At 41.6% G+C, this 26,646-nt stretch overlaps 1 protein-coding gene across 4 annotated transcripts in view; it reads left to right on the forward strand.

The window, feature by feature from the left end:
• The window catches only part of phactr4b (phosphatase and actin regulator 4b), an 89,694-nt gene extending 68,585 nt beyond the window's left edge, over nt 1-21,109 (forward strand). For 3 of the 4 annotated variants that reach the window (XM_034175147.1, XM_034175145.1, XM_034175144.1), the window contains 9 exons: nt 6,375-6,506; nt 7,217-7,748; nt 9,705-10,003; nt 12,460-12,658; nt 14,619-14,674; nt 17,880-17,941; nt 18,020-18,157; nt 19,480-19,556; nt 19,641-21,109. In XM_034175147.1, coding sequence (XP_034031038.1) covers nt 6,375-6,506; nt 7,217-7,748; nt 9,705-10,003; nt 12,460-12,658; nt 14,619-14,674; nt 17,880-17,941; nt 18,020-18,157; nt 19,480-19,556; nt 19,641-19,656 — 1,511 coding nt within the window. In that variant the 3' untranslated portion in view covers nt 19,657-21,109. The remainder of the gene's footprint in view (nt 1-6,374; nt 6,507-7,216; nt 7,749-9,704; nt 10,004-12,459; nt 12,659-14,618; nt 14,675-17,879; nt 17,942-18,019; nt 18,158-19,479; nt 19,557-19,640) is intronic. The other variant, XM_034175146.1, reaches the window with a different exon arrangement.
• The last annotated feature ends 5,537 nt before the right edge of the window (nt 21,110-26,646 follow it).

Genomic DNA, 26,646 nt, shown 5'->3' on the forward strand with positions numbered 1-26,646 from the left:
AGACTTTGCCAGTAGATGTGGTGGTGTCTGATTTGCGGCCGGATGTTACGTTGATTGATAGGGAGGAAAGGAGAGTAATACTTGGAGAGCTGACAGTTTCTTGGGAGGAGGGTATCGATGGAGCTTGACAGAGGAAGCTCAACCGTTATGAAGATTTGAGGGTGGAGATAGGGGAGCGAGGCTGGAAGGTGGAGGTCATTCCTTTTGAGGTGGGATGTCGGGGTTTCCCTGCAGCATCGGTGGGTCGTTTTCTGAGGGCAGCTGGTGTTGATGGATGTCGTATGGTGGTAAAGGAAATGGGAGAAAGAGCAGAAGATGGCAGCACATGGATTTTACGGGCCTGGGCGCAACAGGAAACAGCTGTTGCGGACCCACTATCACGAGGGATACTGAGCTTAATGGGTCGAAATCCCAAGGAGTGATAGCGCTCAGCTGACGACCCAGGCCCTGGGAAATAGCACTTTTTGGTGTACTTTTCTCTCTCTCTCTCTCTCTCTCTCTCTCTCTCTCTCTCTCTCTCTCTATATATATATATATATATATATATATACACACACTCAACAAAAATATAAACGCAACACTTTTGGCTTTGCTCCCATTTTGTATGAGATGAACTCAAATATCAATCAATCAATCAATTTTTTTTATATAGCGCCAAATCACAACAAACAGTTGCCCCAAGGCGCTTTATATTGTAAGGCAAGGCCATACAATAATTATGTAAAACCCCAACGGTCAAAACGACCCCCTGTGAGCAAGCACTTGGCTACAGTGGGAAGGAAAAACTCCCTTTTAACAGGAAGAAACCTCCAGCAGAACCAGGCTCAGGGAGGGGCAGTCTTCTGCTGGGACTGGTTGGGGCTGAGGGAGAGAACCAGGAAAAAGACATGCTGTGGAGGGGAGCAGAGATCGATCACTAATGATTAAATGCAGAGTGGTGCATACAGAGCAAAAAAAGAAAGAAACAGTGCATCATGGGAACCCTCCAGCAGTCTAAGTCTATAGCAGCATAACTAAGGGATGGTTCAGGGTCACCTGATCCAGCCCTAACTATAAGCTTTAGCAAAAAGGAAAGTTTTAAGCCTAATCTTAAAAGTAGAGAGGGTGTCTGTCTCCCTGATCTGAATTGGGAGCTGGTTCCACAGGAGAGGAGCCTGAAAGCTGAAGGCTCTGCCTCCCATTCTACTCTTACAAACCCTAGGAACTACAAGTAAGCCTGCAGTCTGAGAGCGAAGCGCTCTATTGGGGTGATATGGTACTACGAGGTCCCTAAGATAAGATGGGACCTGATTATTCAAAACCTTATAAGTAAGAAGAAGAATTTTAAATTCTATTCTAGAATTAACAGGAAGCCAATGAAGAGAGGCCAATATGGGTGAGATATGCTCTCTCCTTCTAGTCCCCGTTAGTACTCTAGCTGCAGCATTTTGAATTAACTGAAGGCTTTTCAGGGAACTTTTAGGACAACCTGATAATAATGAATTACAATAGTCCAGCCTAGAGGAAATAAATGCATGAATTAGTTTTTCAGCATCACTCTGAGACAAGACCTTTCTAATTTTAGAGATATTGCGTAAATGCAAAAAAGCAGTCCTACATATTTGTTTAATATGCGCTTTGAATGACATATCCTGATCAAAAATGACTCCAAGATTTCTCACAGTATTACTAGAGGTCAGGGTAATGCCATCCACAGTAAGGATCTGGTTAGACACCATGTTTCTAAGATTTGTGGGGCCAAGTACAATAACTTCAGTTTTATCTGAGTTTAAAAGCAGGAAATTAGAGGTCATCCATGTCTTTATGTCTGTAAGACAATCCTGCAGTTTAGCTAATTGGTGTGTGTCCTCTGGCTTCATGGATAGATAAAGCTGGGTATCATCTGCGTAACAATGAAAATTTAAGCAATACCGTCTAATAATACTGCCTAAGGGAAGCATGTATAAAGTGAATAAAATTGGTCCTAGCACAGAACCTTGTGGAACTCCATAATTAACCTTAGTCTGTGAAGAAGATTCCCCATTTACATGAACAAATTGTAATCTATTAGACAAATATGATTCAAACCACCGCAGCGCAGTGCCTTTAATACCTATGGCATGCTCTAATCTCTGTAATAAAATTTTATGGTCAACAGTATCAAAAGCAGCACTGAGGTCTAACAGAACAAGCACAGAGATGAGTCCACTGTCTGAGGCCATAAGAAGATCATTTGTAACCTTCACTAATGCTGTTTCTGTACTATGATGAATTCTAAAACCTGACTGAAACTCTTCAAATAGACCATTCCTCTGCAGATGATCAGTTAGCTGTTTTACAACTACCCTTTCAAGAATTTTTGAGAGAAAAGGAAGGTTGGAGATTGGCCTATAATTAGCTAAGATAGCTGGGTCAAGTGATGGCTTTTTAAGTAATGGTTTAATTACTGCCACCTTAAAAGCCTGTGGTACATAGCCAACTAATAAAGATAGATTGATCATATTTAAGATCGAAGCATTAAATAATGGTAGGGCTTCCTTGAGCAGCCTGGTAGGAATGGGGTCTAATAGACATGTTGATGGTTTGGATGAAGTAACTAATGAAATAACTCAGACAGAACAATCGGAGAGAAAGAGTCTAACCAAATACCGGCATCACTGAAAGCAGCCAAAGATAACGATACGTCTTTGGGATGGTTATGAGTAATTTTTTCTCTAATAGTTAAAATTTTGTTAGCAAAGAAAGTCATGAAGTCATTACTAGTTAAAGTTAATGGAATACTCAGCTCAATAGAGCTCTGACTCTTTGTCAGCCTGGCTACAGTGCTGAAAAGAAACCTGGGGTTGTTCTTATTTTCTTCAATTAGTGATGAGTAGAAAGATGTCCTAGCTTTACGGGGGGCTTTCTTATAGAGCAACAGACTCTTTTTCCAGGCTAAATGAAGATCTTCTAAATTAGTGAGATGCCATTTCCTCTCCAACTTACGGGTTATCTGCTTTAAGCTGCGAGTTTGTGAGTTATACCACGGAGTCAGGCACTTCTGATTTAAAGCTCTCTTTTTCAGAGGAGCTACAGCATCCAAAGTTGTCTTCAATGAGGATGTAAAACTATTGACGAGATACTCTATCTCACTTACAGAGTTTAGGTAGCTACTCTGCACTGTGTTGGTATATGGCATTAGAGAACATAAAGAAGGAATCATATCCTTAAACCTAGTTACAGCGCTTTCTGAAAGACTTCTAGTGTAATGAAACTTATTCCCCACTGCTGGGTAGTCCATCAGAGTAAATGTAACTGTTAAGAAATGATCAGACAAGGGAGTTTTCAGGGAATACTGTTAAGTCTTCTATTTCCATACCATAAGTCAGAACAAGATCTAAGATATGATTAAAGTGGTGGGTGGACTCATTTACATTTTGAGCAAAGCCAATAGAGTCTAATAATAGATTAAATGCAGTGTTGAGGCTGTCATTCTCAGCATCTGTGTGGATGTTAAAATCGCCCACTATAATTATCTTATCTGAGCTAAGCACTAAGTCAGACAAAAGGTCTGAAAATTCACAGAGAAACTCACAGTAACGAGCAGGTGGACGATAGATAATAACAAATAAAACTGGTTCTAAAACTAAAAAAAGATCTAAAACTTTTTCCACGTACACAATATCACCATTTCCCTCAAATATTGTTCACAAACCAGTCTAAATCTGTGATAGTGAGCACTTCTCCTTTGCTGAGATAATCCATCCCACCTCACAGGTGTGCCATATCAAGACGCTGATTAGACACCATGATTAGTGCACAGGTGTGCCTTAGACTGCCCACAATAAACGGCCACTCTGAAAGGTGCAGTTTTATCACACAGCACAATGCCACAGATGTCGCAAGATTTGAGGGAGCGTGCAGTTGGCATGCTGACAGCAGGAATGTCAACCAGAGCTGTTGCTCGTGTATTGAATGTTCATTTCTCTACCATAAGCTGTCTCCAAAGGCGTTTCAGAGAATTTGGCAGTACATCCAACCAGCCTCACAACCGCAGACCACGGACCCACAACAGGGGGCGTTAAATGAACGGACAATGGATAAGCCAAACAGTAACAATTTAATGTTGTGAAGTGCACAACGGAATACAGACAAATACAGTTTTGGTATCACAGACAATTATATGTTGAGTGATGTGTGGGCAGGCTTGAGGATAGGAGATGTCTGTCCTGAACCGAGCCGGATCCCACACGGCCTTCACCGCCAACGGATCTGAAGAACACCGGAGCCGCCAAGTCCTGGATCCCCAGGTGGCCACCGTCTCCAGCTGTCAGACCTGGTACTGCTGGCAGAGAACAGAAACAGTTTTTTGAGTGTGAGTTCGCACACTCAGTAATCCCACCGTCTGTGTTCTTTAGGGAGGGAGCACCTCCACCTCCAATCACACACTCGTGCAGCTCCTGTCTAACCACTTATCTGGTTGGGGTGTGAAGCGAAGCCGTCGCTGATCACACCAAACTCCAATCCCACCGATAAGGCACACCACAAGAAAGCGGCTGCAAAAAGAGTTTAAACTAAGACACAGTTTTCAGTTTATCAGAGAATTACCTCTTCTAGTAGCTGATTTCTTGGCGAGGAGGTGGAGTTGCAGTCCGGCCTTTATGGTGAGATTGATGAGTTGGCTGAGTGACAGCTGGTGCTGATGATGTGTGACAGCTGTCATTCCCAGTGGCTTCGACGCCCTCTCGTGCTTCAAGCCCGCGCTTCAAGCAGGGCGCCATCTGGTGGTGGTGGGCCAGCGGTACCTCCTCTTCAGCGGCCCACACAACAGGCACACCTGTGAGGTGGGATGGATTATCTCAGCAAAGGAGAAGTGCTCACTATCACAGATTTAGACTGGTTTGTGAACAATATTTGAGGGAAATGGTGATATTGTGTATGTGGAAAAAGTTTTAGATCTTTCAGTTCATCTCATACAAAATGGGAGCAAAACCAAAAGTGATGCGTTTATATTTTTGCTGAGTATATATTTTTGCTGAGTATATATATATATATATATATATATATATATCGCTGGTCTACAGCCAAAATGCTTCTGAAGTAAATATAGTCAATCTTTACTAAGACACTAGGAATAAATATGATGTTTCAGATTAAGATATCCTTCTACTATGCTACTAAGTGTTAATATATAACTCCTTTGCTGATTTTTAAAGTGTTACAGTAAGAGAACAGGTGAAATATTACTATGTAAGCAATCAGAGGAACACAAAAAGACCTATGTTTCTGATTTATCATGAAAACTCTGCTATCAACCCAGTGTAATTATGTAGAGCCAAAATGTAAAAAATTAAATATCTTGGAAACAGTAGACAATGGGCCATTTTTTATTTCCATATTTGAACTTGGCATGCCAACATCCATAATAAATAGGCACATTTTATTTCTGAAGCAAACAGCTTCTATTATTTTGTTTTCCTGTGTTAATCAGTAAATGTATTAAACTGTCCTATTTTTAATTTTTTGAACTGTTATCACTTATGAAATCATGCAAAATAAATGAATGGCTGGATGATGAATGATCAGGTAGTCATAAGAACATAAAGCAGAAATCAGATTTAAGCAGCAGAAAACACAACAGTTTTCTCCATTTTTAGAATTTAGCTTATGAACGTATAATTGGAAAACTTTAAGAAGGAAGTATGTAGGTTAGAGCATGATATTTTGTATAAATGAGTATTCTGCCAATTATTTTCCTTTAACTCAAGTAGCTGGATATGATTCTGTCGTTTTCTAATAAGGAGATGTATAAAATAATGGAAATTATTTTTTCAAAGTTTAGTTTTTCTGTGTGAACAAAAAGACGTGATCAGACAGAAATCAAGTCAGCTACAATTGAAGAGCAGAAATAAAATATGTATAAAAACTTAGATCAGTTTTTTAAAATTCTTTCCCCTCTATTTTCATTTTCTTTTCCTTTTTTAAAACAAACCTTTAGAATAATCCAAAAATTGCAGTTAATCCAAATATACTCTGCATTTAAAAATAACTGTACAATGCCCCAGTCCCTGACAGTTTTAGCCAAACAGGTTAGTGTTCTTTACATGAGGGCAGATCACAGATCAGAGAATTTAAGATACACAAAGAACTATCAAAGCTGTAGTGTCTCTGTGAATACTGTCTGTGGACTGTGTTTGGGTGCATTATCATTCCAGCAGGAGAAAATTTGCTTTTATGGCTTTTATTAGTGGAATTGCTTGTTAATCTTCAATCCTGCAAAATTATATAGTTTGGATGTAGAAACAAATTTCCAGAGTTGATTCACACTTTTGCTATAAATCAGTACAAACAGTAGAGGATAAATATCTGCATTCTTCACACACACCAGCTGAAGGCCTCCATGTCTTCCCTGTTAGTCTCCGCCCTGCAGGGGGGAGAGAATGCTCAGCTTCCGCTCTACTGGTCCTGCTGGAAGCGAGAGTGCGACTATGATGTCTACCTTTCCCTACCAGTCTACCTGTGTCGGCGGGCCGGCGGCCTGCGCTCAGGTAAAAGGATACCCCCTGGTATCACTGTGGCCAGTGGAATGCCCCCTTCAGACTCTGCGTTCTTCATCATGTCAAGTCTGCTGCTCTCGCTGCTAACTTAATCCCTTCTTACTGATTAGACTTCACTGCTTTACTTTAGATGTGGTGTGGCGCTGCATGTATTCGTTGTGCTCCGAGCATAGCGGGCGCTTTAATGTTTGCAAGAGCAATAAGTCGAGCATGTGAATGATGTCGATCCTTTAGGTTTCAGGTGTGGCCTGTTCTGCATCAAGTCGGCTTTCCAGGGCTTAGCTTCTGCTCAGCATGGACGGATGGATGGCAGAGCTAAAGGGTTCTAACATAAGATGTAGACTTCATTCAGAGTGCAAATACACAGTAATCCTATTCCGTCTCCTGCATGTCTAAAATATGACAGCTTACGCCTCATAAACTTGGCTATGGCTTTTAACACTGATGTGGCTTGAAAGCTCTTCTACATTGCAAACATCTTTAAGACTGACGCATGCAAATGACTGCCAGGTTTGTATTTGAGGTACGTGTTGCAGCTGTCTGTGCTTACAAGCTGTTTTTCATAGCAGGTGCAGAATCTGGCTGCAAAGCGCTGTCAGACTCTATATTTCTTCTTGGCCTCTGTGATCTGGAGCACAGATCACTTTGGTGTTGGAACAAGCCAAAGATCTGACTCACTGCATACACTTTTTCACTTGCAGGTGATCTCACCCAACCCACTGGGGGTGCTAGTCTTGTGCCAGCTAAGCCCTCACCACCAATGCCTCCTAAAAGGACCACGCCAGTCACCAAGCGCAGCATGGAGGAGATGGCTCCTTCCAGCCATCCCATCAGTCCCTCACCACTTTCTGTAGAGGACCACAACAACCTAACTGTGGGCTTCCAGCTGCCTCCCCCTCCTCCCTCCCCACCCCTACCCACACACGTACCACCGTCGCCGCCCCGCCAACAGATTCACAGTCACCACCTTCACCATCAGCACTCCTACCCTCACCCTTTACCCCAACCCCTACCCATGCTGTTTGACCCACCAAGCCCCAGCAGTGAGTCTCCCCAGCGTCCAGCTCCTGTCCCGCTGCACATCATGATCCAGCGAGCCTTGTCCAGTCCCGGCCCAGCTCAGCCCCATCCAGATGGTTTGCAGCGGGCACACACGCTGCTCTTTGAAACCTCTTCAGAATACCAAGGAGACCGAGGTCGCCCCCTACCTGTCAGCATCCAACCACTAAAACTGTGAGTTGCTCCATGCTTAATAACAGACACACATGACGATGCACTTTTGTAAATAAATAGCTTCAATAAAGACACATCACGAACAGAAAAATCACCAAAGGTCAAATAAGAAGGAGTGCAGAGTGCACTAAGCAGCCTCAGATAATATAATATAGAATTTGTGGGTTTGTCTCAATTATGTTGCAGTAATATGTTTTCATCTGTAAGAATTTTAAGTATTGAATGGCCATGTTTGTTTGTGAGTTACCCAAAAAATAGGGGATCTGGAACAGGCTTGAATAAAGATACAGAAAAAAAGCTGAAGACACATTCCACACACAAAAAAAATTGTATTGCTGCCAAAGCAGCACATGAAAAAAATACTGGTTGAGGTGCTTAATAAAGGAGAAGTCAGCTATTTTGTATTTTGTTTTGTTTTTTTAATGAATATAATTTATTTGAAGGGATCCGTTTTCACTTTGACATTCACAAATCCAACTTGTTTCACATTGATTCAATGTAAAAAAAAAAAAAAAAAATCCAATTAGGTATTGCATGATTACAACAGCGTTTTAATTTAGACTGGTTTTTTTTTTGTTTTTTTTTTAGGCTTCAAGAATAAAGTCATAATATTACGAGAATAAAGTTGTAATTTTAAGACTTCAAGAATGAAGTTGTAATATTACGAGAATAAAGTTGTAATTTTATGAGAAAAAAGTCGTAATATTATGAGAATAAAGTCGTAATATTACGAGAATAAAGTCGTAATATTACTGAGTGAGGGACGGATGGAGCGTGAGATCGATAAACGGATCGGTGCAGTGTCTGCAGTGATGCGGTCGCTGTATCGGACCGTCGTGGTGAAGAGAGAGCTGAGTAGGGGGGCAAAGCTCTCGATTTACCGATCAATCTACATTTCGATCCTCACCTATGGTCATGAGATTTGGCTCATGACCGAAAGAACGAGATTGCGGGTACAAGCGGCCGAGATGAGTTTCCTCCGCAGGGTGGCTGGGCGCTCCCTTAGAGATAGGGTGAGGAGCTCGGTCACTCGGGAGGAGCTCGGAGTCGAGCCGCTGCTCCTCCACGTCGAAAGGAGTCAGTTGAGGTGGCTCGGGCATCTTTTCTGGATGCCCCCTGGATGCCTCGCTGGAGAGGTGTTCCGGGCACGTCACATTGGGAGGAGGCCCCGGGGAAGACCCAGGACACGCTGGAAGGATTACATCTCTCGGCTGGCTTGGGAACGCCTTGGGGTTCCCCCGGAGGAGCTGGGGGAGGTGTGTGTGGATCAGGAGGTCTGGGCGGCTTTGCTTGAGCTGCTGCCCCCGCGACCCGACTCTGGATAAAGCAGAAGAAAATGGATGGATGGATGGAAGTCGTAATATAATATTTCAACTTTTTTCTTGTAATATTACAACTTTTTCTCATAAATTACGACTTTTTTCTCGTAATATTCCAACTTTTTTTCTCATAATATTACGACTTTATTCTCGTAATATTATGACTTTTTTCTCGTAATATTATGACTTTATTCTCGAAGTCCAAAAAAAAAGAAATTCAATGTGGCCCTAAAACTCCATCGTACATGATAATGAGGGAACAATACATTTTGTTAATGCTAAACTAGTACATAATAATCAGGTGTATTATGATGATAATAATAATAATAATAATAATAATAATATTTATTTGTATTGCACTTTGTGGTGCAGATGATCTATTTCAGAGTACTTTCACAATTAAAAATAAGATATCCACACACTAAAATCATAATATGATAAAAACAAAACAAAACCAAAAATTATATGCAGTAATTAATTTAAAATCGGCCACTCTCAGTTTCCAACAGCCTTATATTATGTATAATGTCATATCACGTTGGTGGAACATTCATCAGCGATAGTTGAAGTGACAGCACGATTGTTTCTTACACGTATCTGTTGTGACTCAGTGCCCCTTGTGTTTCTTTGCTGTTAGATCTGAAGATGATTACTCAGAAGAGGAAGAAGACGAGGAGGATGATGATGATGATGAAGAAGAAGAGGCGTATGATGGCGAGATCCCTCAACCAGAGCTGGAGCCTCGGAGTCGCCGCTGCTTGGTCGTAGACTCTGGTGTTTGTGTCATCCCAGCTGGAAACGAGAACGGTGAGGAAGAGGATGAAGAGGATGAGGATGAACAGCGTGGCACACACGGGGAGGACAGTGACTCAGATGGTCCTGTGCTTTACAAAGAGGATGACTCTGATGAAGAGGAAGAGGAGGAGCCCCCACTCAGTAAGCAACACGCCATGTTGTGATGCTTCCAGGAAGCTCACAGTATTTTTCTGCACCCCGCCTCCCCCAAACAAGTGCGCACGCACACACACACACACACACACACACACACACACACACACACACACACACACACACACACACACACACACACACACACACACACACACACACTAGACTTCACTGTGTGCAGAACTCAGTCATGAAACATTTCACTTGTGAGGGAGATTACTTCAGTTGTACTGGCCCGATTGTCAATAAACTTGGTATAGTAGTGTTTAGAATAATAGTAGTGCTATGTGACTAAAAAGATTAATCCAGGTTTTGAGTATATTTCTTATTGTTACATGGGAAACAAGGTACCAGTAGATTCAGTAGATTCTCACAAATCCAACAAGACCAAGCATTCATGTTATGCACACTCTTAAGGCTATGAAATTGGGCTATTAGTAAAAAAAAAAGTAGAAAAGAGAGTGTTCACAATAATAGTAGCATCTGCTGTTGACACTACAAACTCAAAACTATGTTCAAACTGCTTTTTTAGCAATCCTGTGAAGCACTAAACTAGTATTTAGTTGTATAACCACAGTTTTTCATGACTTCTTCACATCTGCGAGGCATTAATTTTGTTGGTTTGGAACCAAGATTTTGCTTGTTTACTAGTGTGCTTGGGGTCATTGTCTTGTTGAAACACCCATTCCAAGGGCATGTCCTCTTCAGCATAAGGCAACATGACCTCTTCAAGTATTTTGACATATCCAACCTGATCCATGATACCTGGTATGCGATATATAGGCCCAAGACCATAGTAGGAGAAACATGCCCATATCATGATGCTTGCACCACCATGCTTCACTGTGAACTGTGGCTTGAATTCAGAGTTTGGAGGTCATCTCACAAACTGTCTGCGGCCCTTGGACCCAAAAAGAACAATTTTACTCTCATCAGTCCACAAAATATTCCTCCATTTCTCTTTAGGCCAGTTGATGTGTTCTTTGGCAAATTGTAACCTCTTCTGCACATGTCTTTTATTTAACAGAGTGACTTTGCAGGGGATTCTTGCAAATAAATTAGCTTCAAACAGGCGTCTTCTAACTGTCACAGAACTTACAGGTAACTCCAGACTGTCTTTGATCATCCTGGAGCTGATCAATGGGTGAGCCTTTGCCATTCTGGTTATTCTGTCCATTTCCATTTTCTTCCACGCGTCTCTGGTTTTTTGTCCATTTTAAAGCATTGGAGATCATTGTAGAAGAACAGCCTATAATTTTTTGCACCTGTGTATAAGTTTTCCCCTCTCCAATCAACTTTTTAATCAAACTACGCTGTTCTTCTGAACAATGTCTTGAACGTCCCATTTTCCTCAGGCTTTCAAAGAGAGAAGCATGTTCAACAGGTGCTGGCTTCATCCTTAAACAGGGGACACCTGATGCACACCTGTTTGTTCCACAAAATTGACGAACTCACTGACTGAATGCCACACTACTATTATTGTGAACACCTTTTCTACTTTTTTTTTTTTTTTTTTTACTAATAGCCCAATTTCATAGCCTTAAGAGTGTGCATATCATGAATGCTTGGTCTTGTTGGATTTGTGAGAATCTACTGAATCTACTGGTACCTTGTTTCCCATGTAACAATAAGAAATATACTCAAAACCTGGATTAATCTTTTTAGTCACATAGCACTACTATTATTCTGAACACTACTGTATATGTATTACACATAGCGAAGCCAAGAAGCCTATTGATTTTGGGGTCAAAAGGTCAAAAGTCATGGTCCCTGAAACATATTTTATACAAATTTTGTCAATGCAAAAACTTCATTTTTAGCTGCAGGATTGTCACCAATCTGTGTATTCTGCATATTGACCCCAACAAGCCTATTGATTTCAAGGTCAGTAGTTAAGGTCACTGGAGTGTACTATGCAGAAATCTTGTGAGCATCATAACTTCTTTTTAACTGCACAATTGTCTCCAACTGTGTGTGTGTGTGTGTGTGTGTGTGTGTGTGTGTGTGTGTGTGTGTGTGTGTGTGTGTGTGTGTGTGTGTGTGTGTGTGTGTGTGTGTGTGTGTGTGTGTGTGTGTGTGAGAGAGAGAGAGAAAGTGGTGTGTGAGAGAGAGACAGATCTGTATGGAAGAGAGGGAGTGTATGAAAGGGGGAGAGAGAGAGAGATGATTTGTGTATGTGTGTGTGTTAGGTATTTGACCCCAAATTTATTGGCTTTATGGTCAAAGGTCAATGTCACTTAAGTATACTTTGTAAAGATAATGTGAGCAGAATAACTTCTTCCCTAATTGCCTGATTGTCACCATAGTTGGCAGGTGTGTTGGACCTGCTGCTTTTGGGGTCAGAAAGGTCAGATGTCAAAGTCACAAAGTCAGTCGCTGAACTGTATGTTGTGAAGACTAAGCGTTTGTCTTCTCTGACCTGACACTCGTTTTCTTTTATCCAGGTGCTCTGGCGAGCAGAGTGAAGAGGAAAGACACTCTGGCTCTGAAACTTAGCAGCCGTCCTTCTGCTCCAGACAGGGACAGATTTACCCAGGAGAGGAGCGCTAGAGACAATCATCCTCCAGGTCAGACGGGCCTCACGTGGCAGAGCAGGGAGCAGTGGGAGGCCATCCGCACGCAGATCGGCACTGCACTCACAAGGTGAACAGCGACATGTGTACACGACTCGTTATGTACGAGGTCTGTTAGAAAAGTATCCAAACTTTTTTTTTTTTTGCAAAAACCTGATGGATTTGAATCACGCATGCTTGCATGAGCAAACCTTGAACCTTCGTGCGCATGCATGAATTTTTTTCATGCCTGTCGATTGCGTCAGTTGCTGGCAAGCAGCATTTGTGTGAGGTTGTGTGTAGTGCTCTCAGTGGATTGTCATTGCAAGGAAAATGACGGAATGACTTTAGCAGCGCTACTGCATCAAATTTTGCCAGAAACTGGGCGACAGCCACGTAGAAACCATTCTGAAGATTCAGACGGCTTTCGGTGGCTTTTCAATTGTGTGACTATCCGAGAAATTGTGGAAGAGGTGGGCATCATTTTTCGGAGTCCAGCATGTCCTGTGAGACTTCAACACGAAGGTGCTTTTGCTCTGCCGTCAGCAGCTTCGGCACGAATTTCGCCGCCACTCTTTTCATGGCCAAATCTTCTGTCACAGTGGAATGTGCCGAAAAAGTGCTGATGTCCACCTCTTCTGCAATTTCTCGAATAGTCACATGACGTCCCGCATCACCACAGTGTTCACTTTGTCAATGACCTGGTTGTTTCAGCATGTTGATGGCCGACTGGAGCGTGGCTCGCTCTCCACCGTTGTGCGGACTGTTGTGAAGGTGTAGGAACACGGACCCACAACAGGGGGCGTTAAATGAACGGGCAATGGATAAGCCAAACAGTAACAATTTAATGTTGTAGTGCACAACGAAATACAGACAATGACAGTTTAGGTACCACCGAATTACAGAGTTGAGTGACGTGTGGGCAGGCTTGAGGATAGGAGACATCCATCCTGAGCCGAGCCGGATCCCACACGGCCTTCACCGCCAACGGATCTGAAGAACACCGGAGCCGCCAAGTCCTGGGTCCCCAGGTGGTCACCGTCTCCAGCTGTCAGACCTGGTACTGCTGGCAGAGAACAGAAAAACTATTGATGAGTGTGAGTTCGCACACTCAGTAATCCCACAGTCTGTATTCTTTTGGGAGGGAGCACCTCCACCTCCAATCACACACTCGTGCAGCTCCTGTCTAACCACTTATCTGGATGGAGTGTGGAGCGAAGCCGTCGCTGATCACACCTAACGCCAATCCAATGGATAAGGAACACCACAGGAATACAGCTGCAAAAAGAGTCCAGACTATAATGCAGTTTCACGTTCAGCAGAGAAATGACCTCTTCTGATAGCTGATTTCTCGGCAGGGAGGTGGAGTTGCAGTGCGGCCTTTATGGTGGTGGTGATGTGGATGAGTGACAGCTGGTGCTGATAATGAGTGACAGCTGTCACTCCCGGTTGCTATGACGCCCTCTCATGCTTGAAGCCCGCACTTCAAGCAGGGTGCCATCTGGTGGTGGTGGGCCAGCAGTACCTCCTCTTCAGCAGCCCACACAACACGGACGTCTTTAAAACGGTTGTATCGCTCCTTAATCTGTGTGATGCCCATAGGATCCTCACCGAAAGCCGTCTGAATCTTCCGAATGGTTTCCACCTGGCTGTCGCCCAGTTTCTGGCAAAATTTGATGCAGTAGCGCTGCTCCAGTCGTTCCGTCATTTTCCTTGCAATGAAAAACCGCCGTGAGCACTACACACTTCCTCACACAAATGCTGCTTGCCAGCAAATGACGCAATGGACAGGCGTGAAAAAATTCACGCATTGCGCACAAAGGTTCAAGGTTGGCTCATGCAAGCACACGTGATTCAATCCATCAGGTTTTTGAAAAAAATAAAAAGGTCCGATACTTTTCTAACAGACCTCGTATAACAATGAATGTACATTTCCTGAAGATGCCACAAGATAGCTTCTGAAGTGTTTGTCCTACTTATTGCCTGAATGACAGTGATCAAACAGTGTAAAAATAGTTCTGCTCCCATCTTTCTTTCATTTTTTTCTTTAGACGGCTTAGCCAGAGACCCACCGCTGAGGAGCTTGAGCAGCGAAACATCCTTCAGCGTTAGTATCAGTCTTTCCTCTTTATCTTTCTTATCACTCACTCACCAAGCGCTAATGGTGTCACCATCCTTTGCTCACCAACTGTTCAGCTTCGTACCTCTCATGCCTCTTCCAGGCGTGCACTTTGTGTGCTCATTTTCACCCCACAGTTTCAACTTTGAACAGGCAATCACTAATTAAAAGTCGTGCCCTCTATCTCATTGGGTAAACCTTCATATTATTTTTGATAAAAATTCATCACAGTTTGTCTGCAGAAACACAGTCATTACCTGGAGGTTACCTACAAGGTTTAGATATTCAAACCTTGTATTGCCAATCCAGACTTATAGCTGTTTCTACTAAATGTTCTCTGAGGAAGCTGCAGACCTGAAGCATGAATAGTGCACGTGCCTTTTCCAGGTAATGACTGTGTTTAGATATTCAAAACGTGAACCTTTTCAAAATAGCCTTGAATAATTAGTTGGACACTGAAATTACAGAAATTTCCAGTGTTTGAAAAGAGCCATAAAGAAACTGCATAAAAATCTTCACTCACTCACTCATCTTCACTGTGCTTACTCTAATTCAAGGTTTTAGTCGGTGAAACAGTGAGATGACGCCTGCAGTATTACTGCTTTTGTCTAAAGAGGATTTAAACTAGAAACTTCATAAAGCTCACTAACGACCCCCCCCCCCCCCCCCCCCCACACACACACACACACACTATCATACAACCCCTGGCAAAAATTATGGAAACACCGGCCTCGGAGGATGTTCATTCAGTTGTTTAATTTTGTAGAAAAAAAGCAGATCACAGACATGACACAAAACTAAAGTCATTTCAAATGGCAACTTTCTGGCTTTAAGAAACACTATAAGAAATCAAGAAAAAAGATTGTGGCAGTCAGTAATGGTTACTTTTTACACCAAGCAGAGGAAAAAAATATGGAATCACTGAATTCTGAGGAAAAAATTATGGAATCACCCTGTAAATTTTCATCCCCCAAACTAACACCTGCATCAAATCAGATCTACTCGTTGACATTGACCCTATGCCATGACATTGACCCTATGTGTCTTTTTACAAGGAATGTTTTCGCAGTTTTTGCTCTATGGCAAGATGCATTATCATCTTGAAACATCCCCAAACATCCTTTCAATTGTCCAAAATATCAACGTAAACTTGTGCATTTATTGATGATGTAATGACAGCCATCTCCCCAGTGCCTTTACCTGACATGCAGCCCCATATCATCAATGACTGTGGAAATTTACATGTTCTCTTCAGGCAGTCATCATTATAAATCTCATTGGAACGGCACCAAACAAAAGTTCCAGCATCATCACCTTGCCCAATGCAGATTCGAGATTCATCACTGAATATGACTTTCATCCAGTCATCCACAGTCCACGAATGCTTTTCCTTAGCCCATTGTAACCTTGTTTTTTTTTCTGTTTAGGTGTTAATTATGGCTTTCGTTTAGCTTTTCTGTATGTAAATCCCATTTCCTTTAGGCGGTTTTTTACAGTTCGGTCACAGACGTTGACTCCAGTTTCCTCCCATTCATTCCTCATTTGTTTTGTTGTGCATTTTTCGATTTTTGAGACATATTGTTTTAAGTTTTCTGTCTTGACGCTTTGATGTCTTCCTTGGTCTACCAGTATGTTTGCCTTTAACAACCTTCCCATGTTGTTTGTATTTGGTCCAGAGTTTAGACACAGCTGACTGTGAATAACCAACATCTTTTGCAACATTGCATGATGATTTACTCTCTTTTAAGAGTTTGATAATCCTCTCCTTTGTTTCAATTGACATCTCTCGTGTTGGAGCCATGATTCATGTCAGTCCACTTGGTGCAACAGCTCTCCAAGGTGTGTTCACTCCTTTTTAGATGCAGACTAACAAGCAGATCTGATATGATGCAGGTGTTAGTTTTGGGGATGAAAATTTACAGGGTGATTCCATAATTTTTTCCTCAGAATTGAGTGATTCCATATTTTTTTCCTCTGCTTGGTCTAAAAAAGTAACTGTTACTGACTGCCACAATCTTTTTTTCTTGATTTCTTATAGTGTTTCTTAAAGCCAGAAAGTTGCCATTTGAAATGATTTTAGTTTTGTGTCATGTCTGTGATCTGCTTTTTTTCTACAAAATTAAACAACTGAATGAACATCCTCAGAGGCTGGTGATTCCATAATTTTTGCCAGGGGTTGTACTAGTTGATTGCATGTATTATATATCTGTTTTAGTAAATTGTGTGTGATGAAACACCTGAATTAACAAACTGGTCAACTTCTGTGATGCTGCTGTAAGTGTCACACACTAAACCAGATGTTCTACTGCTTTTAGTGAGAGGACAACAGAAAATTCTGTCACCACTGGCAGTGAACATGGCAACCTCACAATTCAACAGCACTTGCAGTTGAAACCTAAATATTATACTTTTTTTTGCCACTTTGCTATAGTGACAAGGACAAACGGGACATTTTAACTTTAAAAGTAAGAGATGAACTTTTTAAGTGCAGAGAGTCACCTGATTTTAATCACATGTGAACATGAGTCATTTGAGTGATAATACAGACAGAAATGAAACTGCAGCATCACAAAACTTGACTTTTTTAAGCAGCCATCAGATCCAAAGCTTCCTGTCTTAATTCAACACCCCACCACACCTTGAATCACCTACTGTTTGTCACTGCAAATGAGCGTAATTCAGCTTTAACAAGCGGTGTGACAGTTTTTCTACCTTGAACATGTGAATGCATCATAAATGTAACTTGTATTTAAAAAAAGTCCAGTTATTGTGTGAAGTTTAACTAATATATATATATATATATATATATATATATATATATATATATATATATATATATATACACAGGGCATATAAGTAAGTTTTACTTATTAACTGTCTAAAATAGTTTCTGGGCTTTACCATATCATTTATAATAGTTTTTTTAAGAATATTAATTTTATAAATGCAGCCCCATTTTGACCTTCCTGGGCCATTTCATGTGCTTAACGATGAGTTTACTTAAAATAACAACAAGAATTTGATGTAGGAAAAGATTATTTGGAGGAAAAAAAGGATAAAAGCTCAGATGTCTAAATTTGGAAGCAGCTTTTCTTCTACCTTGTCTGCACATCAAGTAAGGCTTTTCATACAGTCTAAATTAAGCCCTGTTGGGATTTTTTTCCCTCTTCCTTTTCCTTTTTTCTCTGTTCAGCCAAGAATCAGGCTGACAGACAAGCTGAGGTTCGAGAGATCAAACGTCGGCTGACCAGGAAGGTGAGGGCGACGTGTCTATTGTGCACATTATAAACTGTATTTGCGTGCTGTTACACTGACATTAACCTCTGTCTGCAGCTGAGTCAAAGACCCACAGTTGCAGAATTGCAAGCGAGGAAAATCCTGCGATTCCACGAGTATGTGGAAGTCACAGACGCTCAAGACTATGACCGTAGAGCAGACAAGCCTTGGACAAAGCTGACTCCTGCTGACAAGGTACAAAGGAATGTTTTCATCTCTAATGAATCTTTAACATAACTGAAAAATGTGGCAGATGAATAAACTACAGCTGCAACTAACAATCTTTTATAAGTAATTAATCTAATGATTTTAAAAATTAATTCAATTAATTATTTTTATTAGTCAGTTGATTATTTTCTGATTCGTCAACTATCCTTTGGTTTATTTGCCAGTAAATCACAACCATAAAATTTCTACCAATAACTTTCAACCTTGCATTCAACTGTAGTAGAGAAGCTTGAATCTTCGACTGGACTGGGTTGCTTGACGTGAGGACGTTTCGCTTCAAATCACAGAAGCTTCCTCAGCTAAAATTCTTGCTCTGGTAGTCTGACTTCTGTCTTGACTCTTGTCTTCTTCTCTACAAGAGTCAAGACAGAAGTCAGACTACCAGAGCAAGAATTTTAGCTGAGGAAGCTTCTGTGATTTGATGCGAAACGTCCTCACGTCAAGCAACCCAGTCCAGTCGAAGATTCAAGCTTCTCTACTGTGGAAACCACCTGGACAACTGAGAGCCTACACAGAAACTTGCATTCAACTATTTTTCAAAATATTATATATATATATATATATATATATATATAATATGTAACAAGTTTTTTTTCCGGACTATAAGTCGCACCTGTTAAAGAAGGCCTCTTGAAAAGGAAAAACTGTCATATAAGTCACAGCGGAGTATAAGTTGCACTTTTTTTCTGTATTATCAGCTCATTAATTTTGGATTTTTGTGCATTGTTGAAGTGTACGTCTTATTATTTGCATTTGTTGTTTTATTGTTGGAGTTTATCTTGTTTAGTTCTTTGATTCCTGTGACAGATCTATATGGGTAGTTATTGTAATTGAATATGAACAACAAACTGGTGATTTTTCGGGATATAAGTTGCACCTGAGTATAAGTCGCTGGGCCTCCAACACTATTAAATACCCGCGATTTATAGTCTGAAAAATATGGTATTTTCTCCTGAAATAATCCATATTTTGTTTGGTCTTTAAAATGTCAGAAAATCTCAATCACTGTTTCTTCTTCTTCTTGTTTTGTCCACAACTCAAAGATCCTCCATTTACTGTCAGAGACAAATAAAGAAACCAGAAAATATTCACATTTTAGAAGCTGAAATTAAAGAATTCTGACATTTTTTAAAAGACTCCAAACAAATAATCAATTTCCAAAATAGTTGACTAATTTAATAATTGCTTAATTATCGATTAGTAGTTGGATCACTTGAATAAATGTTTTTTGTCTCCATATTGACGTCAAACTCACATTTCCCTTTAATGTCAAACACTGATTCTTCCAGGCTGCCATCCGGAAAGAGCTCAACGACTACAAAAGCACTGAAATGGAGGTTCATGAAGACAGCAGAATCTACACCAGGTGTCTGTTCCTTCCATTTCTTCATGCACTGAATTTATTTGTGCTGTTTGTTCACGCTTCATGAGTCCTCCTCATTTTGTTTAGGTTTCATCGGCCATAGGCCCGCCCCCTTCCTCGACAACGAAGCACTTAAGATCGCCGTGGCATGTCGTCTGTTCCCTAAGCGGGCCTTTTTTCTGTTTCCTGAATGTACTGTACAGATGATCAGGGAACGCCTGGAACTGACGCCGCACATTAAAAAAGAAAAAGCTTGTTTCCCTCCATCGCCCTGTCGAATACATTGCTTTGACTAAACTGAGGTAGTGTTGGGTGAGATGCAGTATGTCTCCCAGACAAACAGACGTACCACGTGCCAATGAAGCGGAGAGGCGGCGGACGGGCGGACCGACGCAGCGCCCTCCTCCTCTCCCTCTGCTGCTGTGTGGAAGCCATCAGGCTGGAGTTCCGACTTTTAATACAGCCTCATTCTGTGTTGCCTTTTTTTCCCTTCTTCACTGTACATGGAAACACTAGCTCATCTCACTTATGTAATGACATACAATAGTAATAATAACAATGAAGACTTATAATACTCTGCAGTAATAATAGATCATAGAGACAAGCGGCTGAAGGATGGAGACTGGAATACGCTGGATATCTCTGGGATAATGTGTTTTATATATCTGTGTACAGACTGAAGATGTGTTGTGTCTGATTGAAACTTGGAGAGCTGTAAAGTAAACATATTCTGTACTGCACAAGATATTTTATATTGTAATTTTAAACACAGCTTTTATTTGAGGTTTTGTTGTTTTACTATTTCATTCAGCTTGCCTATATTTGTGGTTGTGATGTGAGGTGGCCATTCGGCTGTCCGTCTAGGTAGATATAGGAAAGTTGCAGGTCTGCACACTGTTGTAGTTTTTAAACGTGTGCCAATGTCAACGAGGCCTGAAGAATGACACCCTGCTGGTCTTCATGTCACACATTTACTGCACGAGCCAACACACAACCAGTGAGTGGGTCTGATTCATCGCTCTTCATTTATACTTTTTTTTATGAGTTTTTGTACATCCCTTTAAATATAAAACATGCAATGCATTGTGTAGCCATTTTAAATAAGGTGGCGTGATCAACACCACTAGTAAGAGTTTAATGTCAGTTGCTGTAAGTGTAGATCAGGGATTTGTCAAAAAATCATAAAATGTATAAACGGTGAACAGGGAAGCTGCAGGAATGTTTTATCGTGTACCATCTGGCCAGTAGCTAACAGGGTTCTCTATGCCGTGTACAGGTCGATAATAGGTTTAACTGATGCTTATGTATATTTTGTATTCCTTTCATTTGAAAAGAATTTTTTAAATAATAGAAGTATTATAGGTTGCTATTTTTTTAAGCACAGAATATTGGTTTATGTTTAAATGCCATAAGAATGGGAATATGAATGCGTACCTACACTGTAAGACTTAAGTTACTTTTTAATTGAATGTGGAATTGTTCGAACTGACACATATTTTCATTGTATTTGTAAATAGCCACATCTGGATCTAATTAAATATCTTACAATTCCTTGAGCCGTGCGTACAATAACTTTGCACCTAGATCTATAATCAAAGGTTTGTTGATTATAGTATCAAATATAGGGTCTTCTGGCTATATTATTATGATTATTGTAATGCTGGTGTTGAGGGTTTTTTTTAAAGAACAAAAATAACAATGTGATGCTTGTGTGCCACCTTGTGGCAGTGTTGCCTGTTTGGTTCCATGTTAGTAGAGCTACAGATGATTTTAAAAGAATACACAATAGTTTTGTGGTCTTTCTGGGCTTTAACATGCTTTTATGGTTTTCTGTCACAAAATCAATTTTTTAGATCAACCTTTTTTCAGTTGTGTGTGTTCTTCCTTCATAACTCAATCTGGTTTTTTTTAATTGTAAAATAGTGGGTTTTTTTAAGTCTGGATGGCAACCACCCAGGCAGACAGACAGTCCATCCCCCATCTCTAGAAAATAGCCATCTGCTGCAGCCAGGTGAAGCGTGGGTGTCCCCTTGGCCTTCTCCGGCCACAGGGACCCTCAACACTCTGGTACTTTTTTTGTGTGGATTTTTTATCTGTAAATTTAAAAAAAAACTTAAAAAAATCATGACTTTTAATGGCAAAAGAGTGTCTTATTTCTCTGATAGTGAGCTGGGGGGTCCTCATTAAGGCATATGAGAATAAAACACCTGCAAAAAAAAAAAATTAAAAAGATGCACGTCAGCCAAAGAGTAACTGCGTGAAAAAATAGTCCAACAGTTTAAGAAGAAGAAGAAACATGCCCTCTTTCCACAGTGGACAATAATGTGTTGCTGTGTGATGCTTTCTTACAAACTCCACGGCTATCTGCACATGCGCGAAAAGTGGGAAGTTACTGTTTACCCTTGAGATTACTCTTTTACGAACAGACTTCTTCTTTTGACTGTTCCCGTTAGGGGTTGCCACAGCAGATCAATCGTTTCCATCTCATTCTGTCCTCTGTATTTTCCTTTGTCACACCAACCACCTGCATGTCCTCCCTCAGCACATCCATAAACCTCCCTCTTCTCCTCCTTCCTGGTGGCTCCATCCTCAGCATCCTTCTCCCTATATACCCTGGGTCCCGCCTCTACACATGTTCAAACCATCTCATTCTTGCCTTTCTGACTTTTCTCCAAACCGTCCCTCTGATCATGTTCATTCCTAATCCTGTCCGTTCTCATCACTCCCAAAGAGAATCACATCTTCAGCTCTGCCTCCTGTCTTTTTGTTAGTGCCACCAGCTGTACAACATAGCTGGTCTTACTACTGCCTTGTAAACTTTCCCTTTCACTCTTGTTGATATTCTTCAGTCACAAATCCTACTTTTCTCCACCGACTCCACCCTGCCTGCACTCTCCATCTCTGTTCAAATCAATTCAATTTTATTAACTTCTATAGCGCCTTCTCATGACAGAGTCGCCTCAAGGAGCTTCACACAACACGAATTCACAACAGAACAAAATGAATTGAAATCAAAAAAGGCACAAAAAGTAAAAACATAAAAGAACTAGGACTGCAAGCAGTCATATATGGGCCCTCGTTCCGCGTGACCGCCTACCGAGGCCAGAGCGTCCCCTTGTGACCAGATGTGGGCATGTGCGTACAGGGCAACCACTCATCACAGTTCAAATTTCAAGCAAATCACACAATGCATGAAAGAGTTATGATATGTTGATAGTTCATCCACTAGGGAGCGCACAGTGTAAAAACGGGCAAGGTGTGTTCAGGGGCTGACCCTCAATACACGTGAAGTTTCAAGTCAATCAGGCAAAGCATGAAGGAGTTATCATGACTTGATGTTCTATGGCGAAGGGTCAAAATGGCGGCGCCATAGCGGCCACACCCTTCGACATAGAGAAAAGCTTTCGAGAACTTTTGATCCTTATCGTTTCTGGATGCTGTGAAAGAAATTTGAAGTGCATTGGACAAAATCCCTAGGAGGAGTTCATTCAAATACAACTTGGGGAAATCATGCAAAAATGAGAAGAAAATTCAAAATGGCCGACTTTCTGTTTGGAGTAGACCCATGGTGCAAGAGACTTTTTTGTACGTCTATGCAAGTCACGCGTGTACCAATTTTCATGTCACTACTCCAAGAAAACCTCTATGGGGAGGGGTTTTGAATGATTCAAGGGGGCGCTATTGAGGCATTTTGCCCCGCCCATGGGCAATGCCCCAATGAATTGTAAGAGGTTGTCGTGCTTGACCTGTAAATCAATTTTCATGATGATATGACAAAATTAATGCCGTCAAAAGGAAGAACGTAATTTCATGTTGAAGGGGCGATATTCGGCACGCCGTCACACGGACGCTGTTACTCGTAACTTTACGGCATTCATCGCCTACGTTCACCAACTTGTTCTGCATGTTTTAGAAATGCAATGAAGTTGATTGGGTGAACTATGTGACATCAGGACCTGTTAAAGTAAAAATGGAATATTTCCTGTTACCACCAGGGGTGCTATGGCAAAGGTGGGAAGTTAATATATGCAGACGTTCAGGGCGGAGCCCTCATCATGTCCTGCAAGTTTGAAGGATCTACGATGAAGTATGCAGGTGAGACAGACGTTCGAAGTGAAATGGCGTGCCCCGAAAAGCTCGCTAAATTTTGACGAACCCTAGCACCCACGCCTTTTGACCTAATTACATTCTTTTGATAACTTTTGATCACCATTGGGTCATGATGATGTTGACCAAATTTGAAGAGGATCGGATGAAATCTCTAGGACAAGTTCGTTCAAATGTGAGTACTGGAAATGGCCAAAAATGGCAAAAATTTGCTGAAAATCAAAACTTAAAATGGCTGACTTGGCTGTCACCATTTCACCGTGACGGTAAGAGACTTTTTTGTGTGTCCCGGCATGATAAATATGTGTACCGAATTTAATGAGGTTATGACGAAAAAACCCCTATGCGGAGGGTTTTTTTTTACATTTCTAGGGGGCGCTATTTTGCGATTTCTCTGCGAACTTGTGTGTGACCCTCAAAATATCGAATTTCGGATCCGGCTGGATGACTTTGGAACATTTGGTGAGTTTTTGAGCATGGGAAAGGTCCGAAATTTGGATTTCAAAAGGCAAGAATAATAATAATAAATAACTTGCAAGCAGTCATTTACGGGCCCTCGTTCCGCGCGACCGCCTACCCAGGCCAGTGCATGCCCTTGTGACCAGATGTGGGCATGTGCATACAGGGGCAACCACTCATCACAGTTAAAATTTTAAGCAAATCACACAGTGCATGGAGTTATGACATGTTGATGGTTCATCCACTAGGGGGCGCTCAGTGTACAAACAGAGGGGCTATGTTGTATGGCTGGGGGGCCTGGCTGCCTTTTTGTTTCTGTCTTTTGTTTTTCCTTCCAGGTGGCTTGCATTTGGGACTGAGTGGCTGTGTAGCTGAGTTTATCAGGACCTCACCCTGATCACCTGCGGCTCGTCAGGACGCACAGCTGTGGTGCATCTACATGGATTGGAACATGGTAGCATTTAAGTCTGGAGTACACAGTGTGTATTTGCCAGAGACTCGACCTTGTGACCAGACGGGTGAGATCGTCGTCTCAAGAGCCATCTCATCATCAGTGGATGCAGAGAACGTCCAGGTTTGATGCATGGTCTGTGAAAGAGGAGGGGGTGAGGTCTCACGCTCGTCAGCACACTTCCTGAGGTACGTTAGATTTTGTGACTAACACTTATACAGTCAGTAAATGTGGTGTCCCTCACACCTTATTATATTGAGCTGTATGTTGGTCGTTTAAATCAGCTTCCACTGCAGTGGAGTTTTGTGAACAGGGTGTTCTATGCCTGCAGGGTGGGAAGCTGATTTGCAATTAAGCCAGGAAGTGTTTGCTGTTTGTACACCTTTGAGTGTTCTCTCTGTGTGTTGAGTGTGGACTCACATAAGGATTCCTTCTTTCACAGACTCGGTTTGTCGCGGCCACCTGGGGGGTGTCGGCGGGGTCCTTGGGTCCGAACTGGTTCTGGCTGCGGACCATTTTGTGCTGCTGGGAGCACACCGCAAATCCGCCACGCCAGACCGCGCACTTATTTGTTTGTATTTTTTCACAGCACTGTTATGTTTATTAAACTCTGTTATCCTTTGTACCGTGCTCTGCTTATTTTATACTGGGTCCTTCAAACGCTGGTCGGTTCTCCGGGCTGCGTCCGACACATAACAGGCCAGGTATGTTCAGGGGCCAACCATGATCACACGTGAAGTTTCAAGTCAATCAGGCAAAGCATGAAGGAGTTATCATGACTTGATGTTCCATGGCAAAGGGTCAAAATGGCGGAGCCATAGTGGCCACACCCTTCAACATAGAGAAAAGCTTTCGATAACTTTTGGTCAGTATCATCTCTGGATGCTGTGAAAGACATTTGAAGTGCATTGGACAAAATCCCTAGGATGAGTTTGTTCAAACAACGTGTGGAAATCATGGCAAAATGACAAGAAAATTTAAAATGGCTGACTTCCTGTTTGGAGTAGACCAATGGTGCAAGAGACTTTTTTGTACGTCTATGGAAGTCACACGTGTACCAATTTTCATCTCCCTACTCCAAAAAAAAAAAAAACCCTATGGGGAGGGGTTTTTGAATGTTTCAAGGGGGCGCTATTGACACCCCTATGAATTGTAAGAGGTTGTCGTGCTTGTCCTGTGTATCAATTTTCATGATGATATGACAAAATTAAAGCCGTCAAAAGGAAGAACGTAATTTCATGGCGTAGGGGCGATATTCGGAACGCCGTCACACAGACACTGTTACTCGTAACTTCACTGCGATCACTGCCCCCGTTTGTTCTGCATGTTTTAGAAGTGGAAGGACATTGATGGGGTTAACTATGTGACATCAGTACCTGTTTAAGTATAATGTTCCATGGCGAAGGGTCAAAATGGCGGCATCATAGTGACCACACCCTTCAACATAAAGAAAAGCTTTCGATAACTTTTGATCAGTATCGTGTCTGGATGATCTGGAAGAAATTTGAAGTGCATTGGACAAAATCCTTAGGAGTTCGTTCAAATACAACATGTGGAAATCATATCAAAATGACAAGAAAATTCAAAATGACCGACTTCCTGTTTGGAGTAGACCCATGGTGCAAGAGACTTTTTTGTACGTCTATGCAATTCACACGTGTACCAATTTTCATCTCCCTACTCCAAAAAACCCCTATGGGGAGAGTTTTTTGAAAGTTTGAAGGGGGCGCTGTTGAGGCATTTTGCCCCGCCCATGGGCGACGCCCCTATGAATTGTAAGAGGTTGTCGTGCTTGACCTGTGTATCACTTTTCATGATGATATGACAAAATTAAAGCCGTCAAAAGGAAGAACGTAATTTCATGGCGAATGGGCAATATTCGGCACGCCGCCACACGGACGCTGTTACTTGTAACTTCACAGCGTTCATCGCCTATGTTCACCAACTTGTTCTGCATGTTTTGGAAGTGGAATGAAGTTGATTTGGTTAACTGTGACATCAGGACCTGTTAAAGTAAAAATAGGACATTTCCTGTTACCACCGGGGGGCGCTATGGCAAAAGTGGGAAGTCAATAT

This window comes from Thalassophryne amazonica, chromosome 7 (genome assembly GCF_902500255.1).
Source record: "Thalassophryne amazonica chromosome 7, fThaAma1.1, whole genome shotgun sequence".
NCBI classification, from domain to species: Eukaryota; Metazoa; Chordata; class Actinopteri; order Batrachoidiformes; family Batrachoididae; genus Thalassophryne; species Thalassophryne amazonica.